Here is a 17,185-nt window from a genome sequence, read left to right on the forward strand (position 1 = left end):
AGAACAAACTGTGTACATTACTGTCTCCTGTCTCCATAGCAACACCGAATAACGAATTCCCCTAACTGTTTCACTCAATTGAACTATTTACGAAGAAAAAGTTTATGGGATTCCTGAGTGCCTATAAAGTCTTTTGTTCAAATAAATTTGTGCTCAGATTGTTGTCTTCAAATTTGACCTATTTGGATTATGGACCTCAGTCGCAATATCTTAAATGTCATTTTTTAAACCTTAACTTCCAAAAATGAGCCAAAACACACAGAAATGATAATGATGACGTGACACAAAAGGTTCAGCTGTAAATCTTACACAGATTTTTATTGTTCTTATACTCGGGTAAAGTTAATGGCAAGTACTCTTTTCCCCTCCTTTTTCCTATCTCAGCATACACATACAGAAACCTTCTTTCGACGTACTCATTTCCAACTCCGACCATCCAACATTTTCTTAAATAGCTTTCTTTTCATTCCCAAACAGTCCAAACTCTTCAGCAACATTCTCTTCTTCATCCTTCTTATAACACATTCTGTAATTCCGCACAACTTCGATTCCGTGAAAGATGCTACACTGAAAAGTCTCCTTCGAAATTTCTAAACCATCTGTGGCTCAGTTCGAAAATCAGTTTCAGAACATCCCCGACTTTTGATTTCAGATTTAAATAACGCCTGATGCAAAAATAAAATAAAATAAAATACAACAACCACATCCTGGCATTTTTGGGTTCAAGGAATGTATAGAAATAAGACGTATAGTTCACTCGTAACTTTTATGTGGTACATCTTAATTTATCTTCCTGTCTTACCTAAACCACATGCGCCACCTAAAAGCTAAAACAGTGCTCCTTTTAATATAGCTAAAAAAAAATACCACATAAGAATATAAAAAAAATGTAAAACTACATCCCTCTTCTTATGCAGGAAAAAAAAAGCTTAAATATCATATTAACGGTAAACATTCTTCCCTTTCTTTTTGTCTTTGGCAGGGTTTCCCAAACTTCCCAAAATTGACAATTATATGGCAGAACAATAATTGGATGTGGGAAACGGAAACCCTGGTCTTTGGGATGGACTTAAAAAGGAGGGGTCAGGTAAACAGCTGCCAAAGTGGACAGAAACAAAGAACACTGTTGTGAGGGTACACGCGCACAATGACACATAAATATACAAGACCCACGTTTTCCCGTGTTTATGTACAAATAAGAATTGAGTCTTTTTTTTTTTCTCCTCCCACTTTATACCATGGTCTCTTTTCTCTTCCCTAATGAATAAAGGGACCTCTTGTCCTTTTTGGTCTTGTGAGACGCAGGCGGGGAAATAGGCGACGATGACGTGGAAGAGGAAGAGGAATCTGAGGGGGATGGGCTGGTGGTGCCACACGGTGAGCTGGGTGCGGACTGGGTGGTGCGCTGTGGGAAGTTCTCGTCTGTCTCCTCCATGTGGACAATGGCGGAGACGGAGGATGGGCGCCGTTTGGGTCGAACGTCCATTGTCGCCGGGGAAGCGGGGTCACCATGGGGTCGGTGGACAGAGATGGCGCTGCGCAGGCAGTTCAGCCACTGCTGCTTGTGGAAGACATCGTTGACCTGGAGCGTGTGCGACTGCGCCTGGCTTGGGTCTTGGGCACGGACCCGGAAAATATTCTTGGCTGGAATGGAAAATTGAAAAAAAAATATCACGTCTGGTCCAGATTACACAATGCCAGGATATCTCTGGTAACACGAGCCTCACCTTTGTCAGCGTTACTGAAGGCACCTCTAAACGAACCACCCATCCTGACATCACCATCCTGCAGGTCGTCCAACACCAGGTCCTGCACGGGAATGGGCTGCCGGTACACTTGAAAACATTGCCGCTCATTTCGGATGACCGAGCGGGTCAGGACAAGCAGCTCGGTAAACAGGAACACGTGCAGCTTCTGCCAAAGAGACAATGAAAGATTCAGGCTTGGCTACTTCCTCTTGGTGTCGTTAAACAGTAACTGTCCCTTTCCTTTATTGGTCACTCCTAGAGTATGAGACTTATGAATAAGAGACATAATGCTACCCCAGTTCTCCTTCCTCAAAGTGAGTAGACTCATTTTCCCTGATTGAGTGGGGGTCTGGCTCCTTTTGATAAGATAGGTCAGGTTGTGTACTTTGCTCACCGTGCCGCTCTTGTTGCGAAGCTCGCCGTGACACAGCAGGCTTTTGCACTGTTCAAGACGGGGATCTTTCTGCCTGTCATCCAAATACTCCAGCTTGTCAATGTAGTACAAGCACTCAGACTCGCCCTTCTTCATGTTGATGTCTGACAGCACGCCTTGGATGATGGTGATCTAAAGACAAGGCATGACTTAATTTCAAGTTTTCTAATGGCTGTTAAAAAAACATTTTAGAGTTGGTACTTACTGCTTTTTCCAAGCTGGTGACATCAGGGTGTTCGGGCGGAGTGTGTCTCAGGATCTCTTTGAGCAGCAGCGGGTACTTGACCAGGCGGGAGCGTGGGATGTCCAGGAAGCTCCAGAGATCCAGCTTCCGGCTAAATGGCGACTCCAGGCAGCGCTGCAGAAAGTCTTGAACCCGCCTGTCTTGTTTCTTCTGGTCCAGCAGGGCCTTGGCAGCCAGCTGGTTGCTGCAGTAGTCTTTGTAAGCGTCTAGCTTGGGCAGCTACACAGAGAAGAAAATTCTTTAATTACCTCGCCCTTAAAGCATTCTATTGCCGATAGTTCATTTGAGATGAATCTTACCCAATTTACAACAATCTGACCGATCTGGCCCACGGTTCCGTTGGAGCCTGTTGCTTTGGAAAGCTGGGCCAGCAAGTCCTCATGCAGAGGGATGTAGGCATCCAGGTTGCCGAAAATATGCGAGAGTTCCTCTTCTGACATTATGGAGAGCTTCAGCATTGGGTCATGATACGCCTGTGTGGAATGAGGAAATTGTTAAATAAATCTCTACGAAACCAGGTTGGGAGGATGCTAAAAATAGCTCTTAAAGACAACAGTAGACACAGAAAAGATAGACTGGAGGATAAATTCCTGGTTTTTTATAGTCCCTGGCTTGATTGCGCAGAGGGCCTGCCAGACTTTGATTTAATCTGTTTGCTTTCTGAGTACAAACCTTGCGTGCAAGTTGGAGGTCCTCAATCAGGTCCTGTTCTCCGCGAGACAGCTCAAATATGGCCTGAGGTAGAAGAGGAAGGGGTGGGGGAAGGTAGAGGTACACATGAATCAGGTTGCTTTTTACATTGGGGACAACCCAATACCCCTTCGATTTAAAGCCAGACTCGTGCCGGGTGCCAAGCGACTGAAGTCTAAGTCTTTCTGGCTGCCGTTTGCATTTTAAAAGTGCACACTGTTTATAGCTGCTGACAGCTCGGAAAGATGTCAGACATACAGTAAGTAGGGAGGTAGCTTGCCTCGTTGGCTTGTCAGTTCTGTGTGAAGTCACACAGAGTGGGAAACAGGCCCTGTGAGGGCTTTTATTCCCATTTCGACTATTTGACTTGTGTCAAACTGCATACTGCAGGGTTATGTGAAAGTAGTCTGGACCTACAGTACTGTCTGGATCTCTGAACTACACAGGCGTCATTCTTTCAGTCTGAAGAGATTCTCACCTCCTGCCTCTTGATCTCTTTGGTGGTTAAGGTTTCCTTCTGGTGAACGTCGAGGGTCTCAGACCACAGTGTGCTGTTTCTCCTTTTTGGTGGCGTGGGGGCCGGTGCCTTGCTGCAAGGCTTCTGGGGCATGGCCGGCGACTTGCCATCGCTCCGGAAGGAGGCCTACGGATGGAAAAAGGCCCAGGAATCAGACACTGTGATGTTGTCCTCTTTGACGTTCGTCGGAAAGAAGATTCACAAGACTCTCACCTGGATGGTTTGGCCGAAGCGCCGGACGGCCCCATTCTTCACCGGAGAGATGAGGTTAGCTAACGACGTCACCCTGCCGAGAGAACGGACACGCTTGTTGCTGGGTTCCTGGATCAGAAAGACAAATGAAGGAGGGAGAAGTTAGCCAAAGAGGGAACAAATCATTTGGTTATGCCAAGTGTGAGACCTCAGCACCGAGTTCCTTGTGATCAAATCCATTGAGTCAGGTTATAAATCCTTTTTATTGACTCCACTTCCAGGCTTTGGAGCCAGGAAATAGAGGGAGTTGGGAGATTGTGCTCACAGAGCAGACAGAAATATTGTCTGATTTTGGTTAGACAATATGGAGACCAAAGCGCCTTCACCAGCTGTTGGCTCCATCAGAGTGCTGATCTGGTCGGAAAGGGGGTCTGGAGGAATGCCAAGAATGCACGAGACTCCGTTCTCAGCTGTTCGCTGTACATCCCCCCCCCCCCCCCCTGTGCACGCTCCGCGACTATCTGCTTGACAACAAGCCCTCTTAAAAATATATCTGTAGTTGATAAATGCTTCCTGTTGCCTTGCTGCTCTTTAACTTCCTTTTCCAGACAGACAGGCGAAGCAGCCTTTCAGGTTTGGTGGCTGTAACATGAAACAGACAGCAGCGGCAAGTCTGGGAACGGGGTCTTCATCGTAAAACTGCAGTAAACCCAGCTCGGGTGTTTACATTGCATGGTGGGGGATGGGGGATGCAGTTGTGTTCACGGTGCTTCTACAAGTTGACACAGGTTTTTGAATAGGGCTCGCGTGAGAGCAGATCTCCACCCAAGGCAGGTAACCAACCCCCCACCCTCGAGAGTTCGAAGAAAGCTGCCTGGCCGTAGCCCAACAACAACACAGTGCAGTAATCAAGAAGTTGAAATAATGCTTTCAGACGATAGAAGGGACGTTTTGCCTTGGATCAGCAAAATTTAGGAAACCACCGAGGCACAGCTGTGGAACCAATCCACACGCTCTGGTGCGCCCTTTGAGCTGTTATGACTGTGGTTGACTGGGGTCTGAAGACGCTGAACCGCAGCTTTATTAAGCCCTCTAGCGGTCAGTCTGGTACAAGGTTGCCACATGGCAGATGGACTTGTTTGTGACCTATTATTATCTGTGCAGAATAAAACTAAACACCAAAGGATGCCCTTCCTGTTTTTTAAGCAGACTAGCACCAAACAGCCAATAATCCAATAAAGTTTATTTTTCTGGCAGAAACAGACCCATTTGCAGAACTCTATAACTTTTGTCAATGGAAAAAAACGAATAACGTGGCATGATCTCCGTCCAAACCCAATATTACAACCTCCCTTCTCGGAGGCGTTTGGGTTTCTTTGATCTATACTTAAATGTGCAGCGTGCTAAAAACTCCAGATGGTGCGCCTTTGCCTTTTACAGAAAAGTGCTGAGAACCAGAACCAGACTTCAAATGACAGAGCCAAGGTCATCAATAAGTCACATGCGAAAGTCTGGGAACTCGCTTGTGGAGAATCATCTGCAGACTCCAGAACCTCAGCACTTTTACTGTCGGTGTAACCACATGTTGGTGAAGTTCCTTCCCAAAGACTACTAAAGGCACAATATACATTTTTGCAGTCGAGAAACCAGTCCTGCATTGATCAACAGGATCATCAAGTGAATACTTGTTTATTTCTAGGTTACCAAACCATAAAGATTGTTTATGGTACTTTGAAACTGCTGATTGCTCCATATCCTACCAACCCGCTGGGACAAGTATTTATGAAAGCTCAGCTAATACACAAAATACAAGTGCGGTTGTTAGATGATAGTCTTAACAATCCAGAATCAAATGAACAATAAAAGCAATATCCAACTCACCTCTAACTCCTTGTGGGCTTGGTTCTGGTTGTCTATCACTTGCAGAGTCCGTTTGATAGGCACCAAGCTTCCCAGGTCATCGTAAGCCACCATAGCTTTCAGTAAAAACGCGATATCCCTTTTTTTTTTTTTTAATCCTTTTTTTAATTGGGCTCCAAGTAATCCACAGAGAGAAAGGAAAAAAAAAAGATAAGTTAAATAAATATATAAAATATCTCAAATCTAGATGAGCTCTTATCCCCGAGTGGGACTGAGCTTTTCGTGAAGCTAACCTTACATGCACTCTAAACTTTTGTCTGCTCCAGACAGAGGGTGGGAGGGCTTTATAGCTTACGAGGAGACATGGGGAGGAGGCGGGCTCAAAGTTTGCTGGGACGGGAGAGGACACCACCAGCACGCTATGTTGTTCCATACACTCAGGACTAAAACAGTAGTGAGAAAAAGTGAGATCCCGAGTAAAGTTTACAGCTCAACAGAGTTTCAATGTGGGTTTTGGTTGAACCCTGTACAAAACCATAAGATTAGCTCAAGAGGCCAGATACTTAAGGTCATTTTCAATTGGTGAAGAGACTATTAATCTGAATAAAGTGGCGCTGCATAGGACATCTTATTGTAAAGAAAGTTTTTGACATGACTTCTTTGAATTGAAGCTTCAAATTTCATGTTAACTGACTGGGATAGAGCAAATGTTTCTGTTGAAACCAAGAATGAATGACTTCATCATTTTGTCCTTGGGAATCAATCAAGTCTGTGTTTGAACCTAAAACAGTCCTCTCATCAATCTCATCCAGCTAACTGGGGGGAGGCACCATTTGAATATCAATAGCACGGGGTGCCTTCAGCCGTTTTTTTTTTTAAACTGAAACCTGTATATTGAATATCAATAATGGGGGGGCGACTACCACCCATTTAATTGGTCTATTTCTTTGTCAGTTTCAGTTAAGTCAAAAGGAAAATCTAACCCCAGGCCTTGTTCCTCTCAAGTGATCTAAACTCAGACTGACAACCACACCTGAACATGCAGAATGTTCAGGGCGTGATCTGCCATCTTAAATTGGGGTGCCACCAAAAAAGCAAAGTGTAAACGCACGTTCCAAGGGCAAATGAGTGAGAGCGTCACATCGTGGACTCTGTCCTCCTGAGTCAACACCGAGGTGTGAAGGCCAACGCAGACTTTGCCGTGCGAAGGTGATAAAACGCAGATGCTGAATGAGCTGCATCGTGGTTGACACCTTCTTTAAGGGGTTGTTGACATGGTGATAGGGAAGCACACCAACGGGCTTGATGGTTCCAGACATTCGAAATAACAAAGTTTCTCCAATTGTAACCACGGTTGAGGTGTGGGCATCGTTAACATTTTGTGAGACCGACAGCAAATTTTAAAGTTGCATTTGAACGTGTTAACCGGCGTTAATAGCAAAACAGAAGCGTCGTTTTTAACAAGCAGTTGTCACACGAGTGTAAAAAAGAATGTATGAATAATAACACACTGGCGACACCATGATGGGAAGGTGAGACAATTTTAGCAGGCTTGTCATAGAAGACATTTTCCAAATTGCCCAAACCACCAAAACAACGAACCTAAATTTCTCACTAGAACACCAGTCTGCGACGATGCCACTTTTGACACCTTACCCAAATAAATGTGACGTAATGTGGGCCCGCGGTGCGATTTGACTTAGCGTGCCATTATCACTAACACGGCATCTGGCACAGGTGTGTGAGCATTTTTACTGTCATGCTGTCAATTTGGTCACGCAAGCTACCTCAGCTTTTTTTCACGACACGTCTCGCTTATGCTTTACTTTGCAGCTCCACATTGAAATCGCATTCTAATTAAAAGTAACAAAATAGCCTACATCTCAGTTTTGTGTTATTAGTGACAAAACCAGTCATATACTTGAATTATTTTGCTGTAAAGCAGTTCAGTGACTTAAGTCCAGTAATTGAGCTTGGATCTACAGTAGAGGAATGGCCATGACTGTTCGACAGCAATCCACCCTGGAACAAACTTTCATGTTTATAAGTTAACAGAGAAGCAATGAATCGCGAGAGAAAGTCTGAATGTAGTCTGTAAGGCAGATGACACTGGGCTGTGAGTCACTTGGTGTGGGGAGACCTGCTGCTGAATCAGCTGCACGTCTGCACCCCTTCCCTCGAGTTCCACGGAACTGCAGCTGGAGCGTCAACGTGATTTACACTCCAAAAATCACAGTCTGTCAAGTGCTGGTGGGCGTTGTTGATAGTGGGAGTGTAGTGGGATGAATAATGCCACGTGTAGCGCGGAGTTTCACCGCCGCCTAACCTATGCCGTGCCAGGGACGGACCCAAACGCCAAGGCCTGTAGGGGCTGAGCTCGATTTAACTCGCACGTCAGGAACGGTGAGCAGCCTATTTGCTGCGCTTGAGGAAAGACATGAACTAAGCAACGAAAGAACCCAGCAAAATTCAAACCATGGAGTTCCTGCTGCCCCCTGCTGACTACATTTAGAAGATATACATGTATTTTAGTTTGTGTTTGTAAAGAATAGTAGTCGTGACCTGTTCTGAAAACGTCGACAAAACTTGTGGTATGGAAACAGAAAATCAAAAATAGCACACAATCAATTAATTTTGCCCATCCCCAAAGCTAAGTGTTCAAGATGGTTTACACTTCCAATAGTTTTGGGGCGGGAATCTTTTCCACAGGTGTATTAGGTAACTATAAATATCTCATTTTTTTTCAGACCAGAAGCAGAGGATAGCGTGTAATTACAAAATGGCCCACGTCTGGGAAACAAAGAAAACACCATCGCCGACAGTCTGTTACTCAATGTTTTGATTTGTCAGTGTCCACGCCCCAAAGCAGACCTGGTTGCTACCAAACACAGGATGGTTGAAGACAAACTGGAAAACCGATAGAGCCCGATAACAGACAAAATCACTTTAAACACTACTTCCTCGTTTTTTTTGTTTTTTTTTTCTGGGCAGTGACATATGCTGATAGGCCCTGGAAAATAATTGGCAGTCGCTTACCCAAGCGACAGAGCATGTCGTGATTAAAGCCCATTGGAAGCATGTCAACTTCAATGGAAAATAAAGTCGTAGCAAAGCAGAGTTGTTTTGATTGGAGGCGTGGTCGCTGGGAATCTCCACACCACAAGACTTTTTAAACCGAATCACTGCTACTGATACAATCAGTTGCGTAAGACTCATTGCTCTTGCGTAGGGGGGAAAAAAAAAAAAAACAGCCCACATGCACCCAAATACTAAATGATACAAAAAGACTTTTCGGACTACATTGAAATGTAAAAGTTATAAAGTTACAGAAAAAAAACAGTGCATGTCAGGATTATTTTATGAACCATACTGAAAAGAAACAATAGAGAATTAAAATATTTTATAGCATGACAATAAATTCATTTTACCAGAAAAGTATGATAATTTCCAACAATGAAAGGAAAGTTGCAATTTCACAAAAGTAAAGTTGAATTTTTTTTTTCAAAATGGTGCCCCATACAAATTTTATATTCATATTAGATTATTAGGTAATACATGTTCCTTTTGTAGTTATTTTTATTTCACCGCAGAAAGAAGTCGTCGTCATGACCGGTCTTGTTGCTGGTTCTAGGAACCACCCACACACTTTAACGTCAAATGTGTTATTTTCTAACTGCGTTGCCCTCCCTGTTGTACCCTCGAACCAAACAGCTTGTTTGGACATGAAAAATAGCAATAGAAACGGCTGACACGCGTTTGCTTTAGTGATCTATTAAATCCAATGCGTCATTCTCACAATGTGACACTTTCCAGTTGATTTTATTCTACCAAATGCTAACCTGTACGTGCTACAACATCGATCCATGTGAGTCTTATTTCAGTTTGTACCAAGTAGTTATTTTCATCCAAAGTCACGTCGATTCTATCCTGAGAACTGTCTCTATGGCCTTGTCCACTCGGTTTAAATATAACTGGCATGGTTACTTTTAATAGTGTGGACAGGGTGGGAGAGGAGCTTGTAGCACGCTACTTTTATCAATAGATGTCCATCTATTTTGGTCAAATGTCTAAAAATGGGAGAAAAATGTTGATCCGCAACCTCCCGGTCAGCTTGTGTAAATTGCAAATGGTTTTATTTTGCATTAGTTCTTGCATATTACCGTAATGATGGATTGTATTTTTTTTCTTTTAAATAAAAAAACAATCATTGTGTGACCATTCAGCATTTTCAGCAAACATGTCTGCTGTCAATACACACCCAGTCTGGTGTCAATACACAACTCAGATTTAGAGTTGCTGACTTGTCTTATATCTCTCACTTCATATATTTACGATTAAATCCGTGTCGTATGCTCTTCATTATACATGCACAAGAGAAAAGTCAACATGCGGGTTGGATAGTGTTTGATTTATTACAGCGAAAGCCACAGCCGTTCCACGCGCTTGCCAGGGGCCCACTTATTGCTTTATCGTAAAATGACAATGGTCAGAGCGGGAGGTCCTTGAGCTAACAGGAAAGAGTTAATTAGGCAGCATGATGCTTTAACAACTGCATGTGGTTTGCCAGTCAGTTAGCAGGTGTAGTTGGGGTGGGCGTCCAGGGGCGTCAAATAAAATAAAAAAGGGACCTACCCCCCTTGGGGTTGCCATTGGGGTTTATTATTGGGACAGTCCAGGCTGCCTCTCAGGGTGTCGATTGATCAGCGAGCGGTCAAAATGGGCTCGTAATAGTTCAACCTTATTTAATTTGTGTCTTGATGACAGCAATGTTACTTCCTCTTGTTTGTGCAACACCTTCAACCATGCATTATCCCAGCCTGTCTTTCTGACTTACAGGCCGTGCGCTCCATAGAAGGCTACAAATACCAAACGGTATTTTTTTTTTTTCCAGGCAACATTTATTTAGAGATAGCAACATTGTCGGTTTTTGAATTAAAAGCAGGGAAACACGCAAAGTCTGAATTAAACAGTCATTGCTGCTGCTACCTCAAAGACTTCAGAGTTATTGCAGGCGATAAAGCTATCAAGCATTTGCATACTTTCTTCCGCGTATGCATTCGCCGATCCTCTGCGTCTGTCTGATCTTTTTCTTCGGAATTTACAGTATAAGACAAGATGGATGTCTAAAGGCACTCCCAATGGTTCTGCCTTACCTTTTGTCAGGCCATCTTTTAACTGATATGTTGTAAAAATAACATTGTAGGAATCAGAATTACAAATCAAAGTGAATCCATTAAAAATGGCCTGGGAATATTGCTTTCGTGGTGCGTTTCTTTTGTTTGTTTTGAGTGGAGGAATTTCACATATAGGAGAAGAATGACAGTAGGTTATCCAAACACTGCACAAAATGGGAAGACTTCAAGAGAAGCCTGAATAATGGTAGTGGCACATATCAGCAAGTTATTTATTTGTTATTCGTGTATAGGAAACGCTTTGGTCATTTGTCAACACGACAGTTGCATGAACTGTTGGTTGCTCAGAGTGGACGTTATTTATTTTGCTGAAAACCCTGAAAATAGTTTTGTCGGAATTTCCCATCTTCTGGAGTAGTTGAACCAATTAGTTGACGTCAAGTTTTCGCTTTGTTCTTGTTGACTAATGCTGTCCTGTCCCTCCATCAGCAGCTCACAAATAGAAATGACACGCTCCGTGCAGCAACTTGTTACTTCTTACTCAACAAACACGGGGGCTAGTATGGATAGTTAAGAGCGTGTTACTCACATGAGAGGTGACTGACAGATTTGTAGGCCGATAATGTGCATTGACAGGGCAGCTGTTACTATGCACAAGTTTCAACAAAAACACATGAAAGGGTTTGCAGGTATCCCTTTAAAAATAGCTTCTTGTTAGTCTCCAAATGTTTTGCTGCCTGACATCAACAATGCGAGTTTAATATTCCAAAGTTTTAACTAAGGCCTAGATTAGAGTCCGAACAAAGGCTGAGTGTGAAAGATTCTTTGTTGGTAGTATGTTTTGAGAATTTGATGACAAAGTTGGAATTTTTTTCCTTTCTGTTTAATTTTGGGATCGAAAATAAACAAATTGGTGGCTGTGGGAATTGACTCGTCGGTTCAGGCCCAGGTCAGTAAAATCAAAAGTTTTTTGGGCTACTTTTAAGCTAATTTTCCACCAAGTCATCCTCTGTAGCACATCAAAAAGGAGTTCAGAAGAATTCATAAAGATTCTTCCATCCCACTGATTACTAAAGAATAACAGTTACTTCATTTTTCCCATTGGACCATCCAATGCCCATCCCTAGTCTGCATACGAACTGTATTTGTGAGAACATTTGATGTATAGAAACACATCGGCTTGTAATTTAAGTTTGATTTCCAAACCAACCCTCTTCTCCAATCTAAATTACAACTCCATTCATAGTGATCTGAACATAATTCGTGTTATATTATTAGCAGCCCGAAACGCCGCAGGGGCTTGGTTGAACCCACACTAATCAACCGCGGTGACAGACTGCAGCATTTATTTATAATCCCTCCCCTCTCTTCAAAAGCCTGCGCGACATCAATGAGTGCTTATAAAAAATACACTCTGAAATCTTTTGTTAACATGTGCTATCCACTATTACGAGGCATCAATCCAATGACTACAACCGTAAAACAACATCAAAGTGTGATGTGTCGAGTGGAATATGGCAGTTGCATCGGTTCTCAGCGAAATGGGCCAAGAAACGTCTGAAGTCAATTGCTAGTTTCTTAACAAAAATTGCTCCAAATAGACCGAATAATAATGCACTGATAGTTCTCCTTTGTTTAATGATTTCAAGTAAATCCAAACTTTTGGGTATCTGCTGACGACCACGCAATTTAAGAAGCAATGCCCGTTTTACATCTGTCTTTTGTTGGAGCTGTTTATTAGCGGTTTCGACCCAGCACTCGTGTACACCTGACGCACATTCTTAGGGCAACGAGGCGCTCGAGGCCGGGTGCCTGATGTAGTCTTGAGAGAATGCGGCAAGCCTTCAGAGAATTCTCATCTCCCCCTGTTCCAAGGTTCGCCTGGGGGCCAATCCGCCCCCACCTATATCCAGCAATGGGCCGAATGGGGGAAGGTGTTGATGGGATCGAGCTTAACTACTTCAAAGCCAGATGATTGGACCCAACATTATTCAAAGCCAAAGAAACTTTATGTCTTAGGGTGCCTGAATTTTTAGATAAGCAACAATGAGAGATGCTAAGAGCCTTCCCGGATTCTTTTATCACGCAATCGATTTATAAATGACTAACAAACTAGTCCAAGATTAAATGGCAAGCTAATGAGCACCATGTGTTTTTGTTCGGATGAGCTAATCATAGCAATGTTTGCGAATCAAAGCAGAAGCAGCAGGCTGGCATGAGATAAAGAGCAAACGGACCTCTGTAACAATTCTTTTATTTCTTCTCTGCCATTACACGAGTGATGGATTAGGTTGCAGGCGGCTTGTAAACCTCACGGAATGCTGATCATCACGCTGTGTAATCTGTTCTTTTTCTCCTCCGCTTCTACGAATCAGCTCGTCTCGTTTTGTTCTGACTCTAAACCGCACTGGCGTACTGTAAGAAACAGTAGTGGTTTAAAGGTCATTATGTTCCCTTTGGTTCAAAATCAGAGCGTTCTCTTTAGCCAGCATTTCACATAAACTGGCTGAACCCCGAGGGAGCTACTAAACATTTAAATAAATGAGGGTATAGAAAGAGCACACGAGTTTGGAGGCAGCTCAAGGTAACGGAATCAAGGCTTGATCCAGATAAGAACCTCGTGATGTGCCAAGGTTTTCCATTGCATGTCAGGGATTTTAAAGCGGCGTCGTTTGTCTCCGACCTTGGTACAACGCTCTGGGAATTGTATCTTTTACTTTCACCAAGCTTTGGCAATACCACATAAATTCGACGGCGAGTCCCACAATTATTTGATGTGATTTTTACTTCAGCAATATAGAAATGATCTAATATCATGAAAGATCTAAGATCTATATTAGACCTAATATAATAAAATGTCTTATGTCAAAATGTCCAAATAAATCTACAATCCACCCAACTTAAGTTCTACTTTGCCAATGAAGGCCTTTTTTCTTTTCAAGAAGATAAACATGACTGAGCCAAAGATAAGAATACTGAGCAATCAAAAGCACTTGTTGAGTCCACTTTGACCTGAAGTTCTAACCTGAGAGTGACTTGAGTTCAAAGCACTCACAAGATGATAAGAAGGCAAACGTCCTGAGAAAAATTCAGATCCCACTACCTACCACAGCTTCAGCATGTTGGAGCCAATCACATCCAACCAAGATCAATGACGAAAGGGCAGCACGGACCCCCGTCAGAGCCCTCATTACCAAAAGAATCCAAGAGAAGTGTGATATTGGAAGGAGGAGTCCTTCATTCCCACACAAACTTCCATTCTTCTTCTTATATTTGTGTGAGGGCAGCTTTACTTGACCTATTTTGGAGTTCTATTTTGTGTTTTGATCATCTTGATAATTACGCATTAAGCCTGTTTTGACTCTGTTTCAAAAATGTTTTGGAAAGTCTGGATTAGAAGAGCCCCCAAAACAAGGCTTAGAGGTCTCGTGTTTTATTAAGATGGAACAAACAGGAGGCATGGGGTTGGCTGAACATTACACCCCGAGAACGACTACAGTACATTTTGTTGAGATGTACGTAGAGTCCATGACATCAGGATACTTCCACAGACATTGGTGTTAATCACTTTGACACCTCAAGAAGGAATCAGCACCCAGGGAATGCTAAACTGCCCGGAAACAATCTCGTGGCCCTCAAGTGCTACTTGTCAGGCTTTCCAGTTATTTGGCTGTTCTTAGCGCTGTTGCTACAGGTGGCACAGCAACTGTGAGCGACACATGTATCCATTTTTTTCTTCTTGTACTAAATGCATCGGTCACTTAATCAGCTACCCGTCGTCGGGTAACGCCGAATGGATCACCTGCGTGAAATGTGGAACGTAATAGTCTTGGCGAGCGAAGCAAGAACGTCTGGTTCTGTTTTAAAAGCTTTGCCTGAAATTCGGATGAAGTGTTAAATGATTTAAAACAGACCAACTGACTTTACAAGAGCATTGCCAGCAGAAAACTAATGACTATTTGAATTTGATCTAACATTTTAAGCGATGTAACCTGCTTGGCCAATGATGATTCTAGGAATGGGCTTAGCTATTGATTAATAGTTAAGAAGGTCCATTTTTGGACTTTTTGTCTGTCATGTATATGATTTAATTGGACTTGGGGTTTGGAAGTGAAGTGCTTTTTGCAGACAAAGTATGTTCAGAACAACAATGATCTTGACAACAATGAAACAGAATTGGAACTCAGGTATTCAAACTATGATATCATCTAACAGACCACGGTGTCCCATGCAGATTCTCCAACTTACCAACACACATGAATCATTTGAAAGTCATCAATATGTCGAGGAAAAACCGCAATAACAATTGCATCATGTCAGACATAAGAGAAAATACTGTATATGGGCAAAATGAAAAACACTCAACATCGATTCACATGAAAGAGCTCTGTGGACCACCCATGTGAGAAATATATCCTCTCACGGTACTGTAAGGACTTGTTGCTTATGAATGCTACATGTGTTTTAGCATAACAATGATTGGAAGGAGAAGGAAAACAAGACTTCCCGGGTGTCCGGGGGAAAGGTCACTCCAGGTGTTGTTTGTGGAACTGTCAATGTGGTAGGTTGCAAGCCAGACTGCTTTTTAGATTTGGAAACATAGATTTGTTGAATAGTAATGGTAGAAAAGGTTTTGTTTTAGTTTCGGTAAGACTTGCTTTTAGTCTCGGTAGAGGTTGTCATAGATACGGAAGATAACCATTACCAATCAATAAGTCACTAAGGTGTTCCGGAAACTCATTTCCTCACAAGACAGGCTTGTGTGCAGAATCAAAGTAAGGTCAAAGCATTTGCGGAATGTGTGGAGCTTCCAAAGAAGTCATACGGTGACAAGCGCTATGAAATGTTGATGACTAATGACTGGCATGGGCGAGTTTTAGGAGCCAGTCTTGGTCGTAGTGTGTCCCACCGCTGTTATGGCAGCCGGCTGGAATCCAAGGTGTTAGACAATTTCCCAAATGGGTGTAAAAACAACAAGCTGGGAATAGCAAGAGGAAGTGGGACGCAAGTCAAGCTAATAGCTCACTGCTCTATCTAAACAACCCCATTCCAGAAAGACTGTGAACCAGACAGGTATGCAAGGACAAAGGTTTGAGAAGTAAGACACTTTATGGTAATCATTGAGGATCCACTTTATATATACTTGCATACCTCATAATCTAAATCGGGAGAAGGCTTGTGATTGCAAATGCCACCCATCATCTTTAGTAAACTTGTTGTAGTTGTTATTAAGTTACTTTTAAGTACCTTTTATTGTACTGTACAGCAAATTTTGATCTTGGAACATCAAAATGAAACTCAAATGATCAGTTGTTGGGTGTTTGAGAATTCAATGTGATGTTTGCTGTGCACTGAGTAATTTGGAAAGGCGAGATTGTGTCATTGCCTCGCATCCAGGGGACAAAGGTGCTTTTTGTCGTAGATCAGAGTGTGTGTCGAGAGTAAAGTGTGAGTCAGTGGATCGGCACCCCAGGTAGCCCTACCTTTGTTTGTTAAAGCTTCGTTAAAACAACCATTTCCTCACCTCCGCCCATCTACCCTGATATGCCTTTTTGAATAAACGGTGAAACCCTAATTGGCCATCATTGGTAATTGAGGAACATTTTGTTTTTAATAAAGGTCACATAGAACTCTGGGAATCAGAAAAACGGAATACATTGTCAACCTCACTTGGGAATTGAAACTCTATTTTCTCCCCCGTGTGGTTTTTTTTCCACAATGCTCGGTACGTGGGGGTCAGATAATTAGGTGAGCTTTTTCCATGTTTGTCTAAAGATCCAGACGGGCACTGGGCAGGGCCTGGGCACTCTGGCAGACAACATGGAAAAGCTTCAGAAGAGTCCAATGCAAACGCTCCCAGGGGTGCAGGCTGATTGCCGTGATAGCATTTGAGTGCTATATCATTCGGGGTCAAAGTGAGGCAGAAAAAATGCTAATGTAGTCAATCTTGCCAATGGTCATATTGCCATTCCCCAGTTTTGATTTTATAAATGTAAACCTTCAATTAAATTCATGAATTTGTTATTCACGACTAAACCATCCATTGTTAGATTACTAAACTGCAATTTATTTCCTTAGTCGGCTGAATCTCGAGCTCAATGAAAGCTCTCTGCTGACATCTTGTGGCCTTCCTTAGATTCCTGGCCATGCTGTTTTTATGACACCTATTGGTACCAGTTGCGAGTTTGTGACTTACCATCTCAAAGTCCCGTTTGTTTCTTGGGGAGATGACCTAGAGCTGTACCTTCACTAATTCCATCCATTCGTACTCACTGAAATACCCATGGGACATGTTTTGTTTGTTAAATGGAAATACCTCCAAGAGGGGTCACCAGCCTCCAAGGACCACATAAGTAGCCTTGGGCCTGG

The 17,185-nt window shown here is 42.8% G+C and overlaps 1 protein-coding gene across 1 annotated transcript; it reads right to left on the reverse strand.

The window, feature by feature from the left end:
• Positions 1–291: 291 nt before the first annotated feature.
• On the reverse strand, positions 292–6,012 carry net1 (neuroepithelial cell transforming 1). Its single transcript, XM_061268911.1, has 9 exons — positions 5,706–6,012; positions 3,846–3,953; positions 3,594–3,758; positions 3,098–3,160; positions 2,725–2,898; positions 2,387–2,644; positions 2,143–2,313; positions 1,728–1,914; positions 292–1,644 (listed from the first exon to the last, which is right to left on the reverse strand). Exons 1-9 carry the CDS (start codon positions 5,796–5,798, stop codon positions 1,232–1,234), a joined length of 1,632 nt encoding a protein of 543 aa, XP_061124895.1. The 5' UTR covers positions 5,799–6,012; the 3' UTR covers positions 292–1,231.
• Positions 6,013–17,185: the final 11,173 nt, after the last annotated feature.

This window comes from Syngnathus typhle, linkage group LG21 (genome assembly GCF_033458585.1).
Source record: "Syngnathus typhle isolate RoL2023-S1 ecotype Sweden linkage group LG21, RoL_Styp_1.0, whole genome shotgun sequence".
Taxonomy (NCBI): Eukaryota; Metazoa; Chordata; class Actinopteri; order Syngnathiformes; family Syngnathidae; genus Syngnathus; species Syngnathus typhle.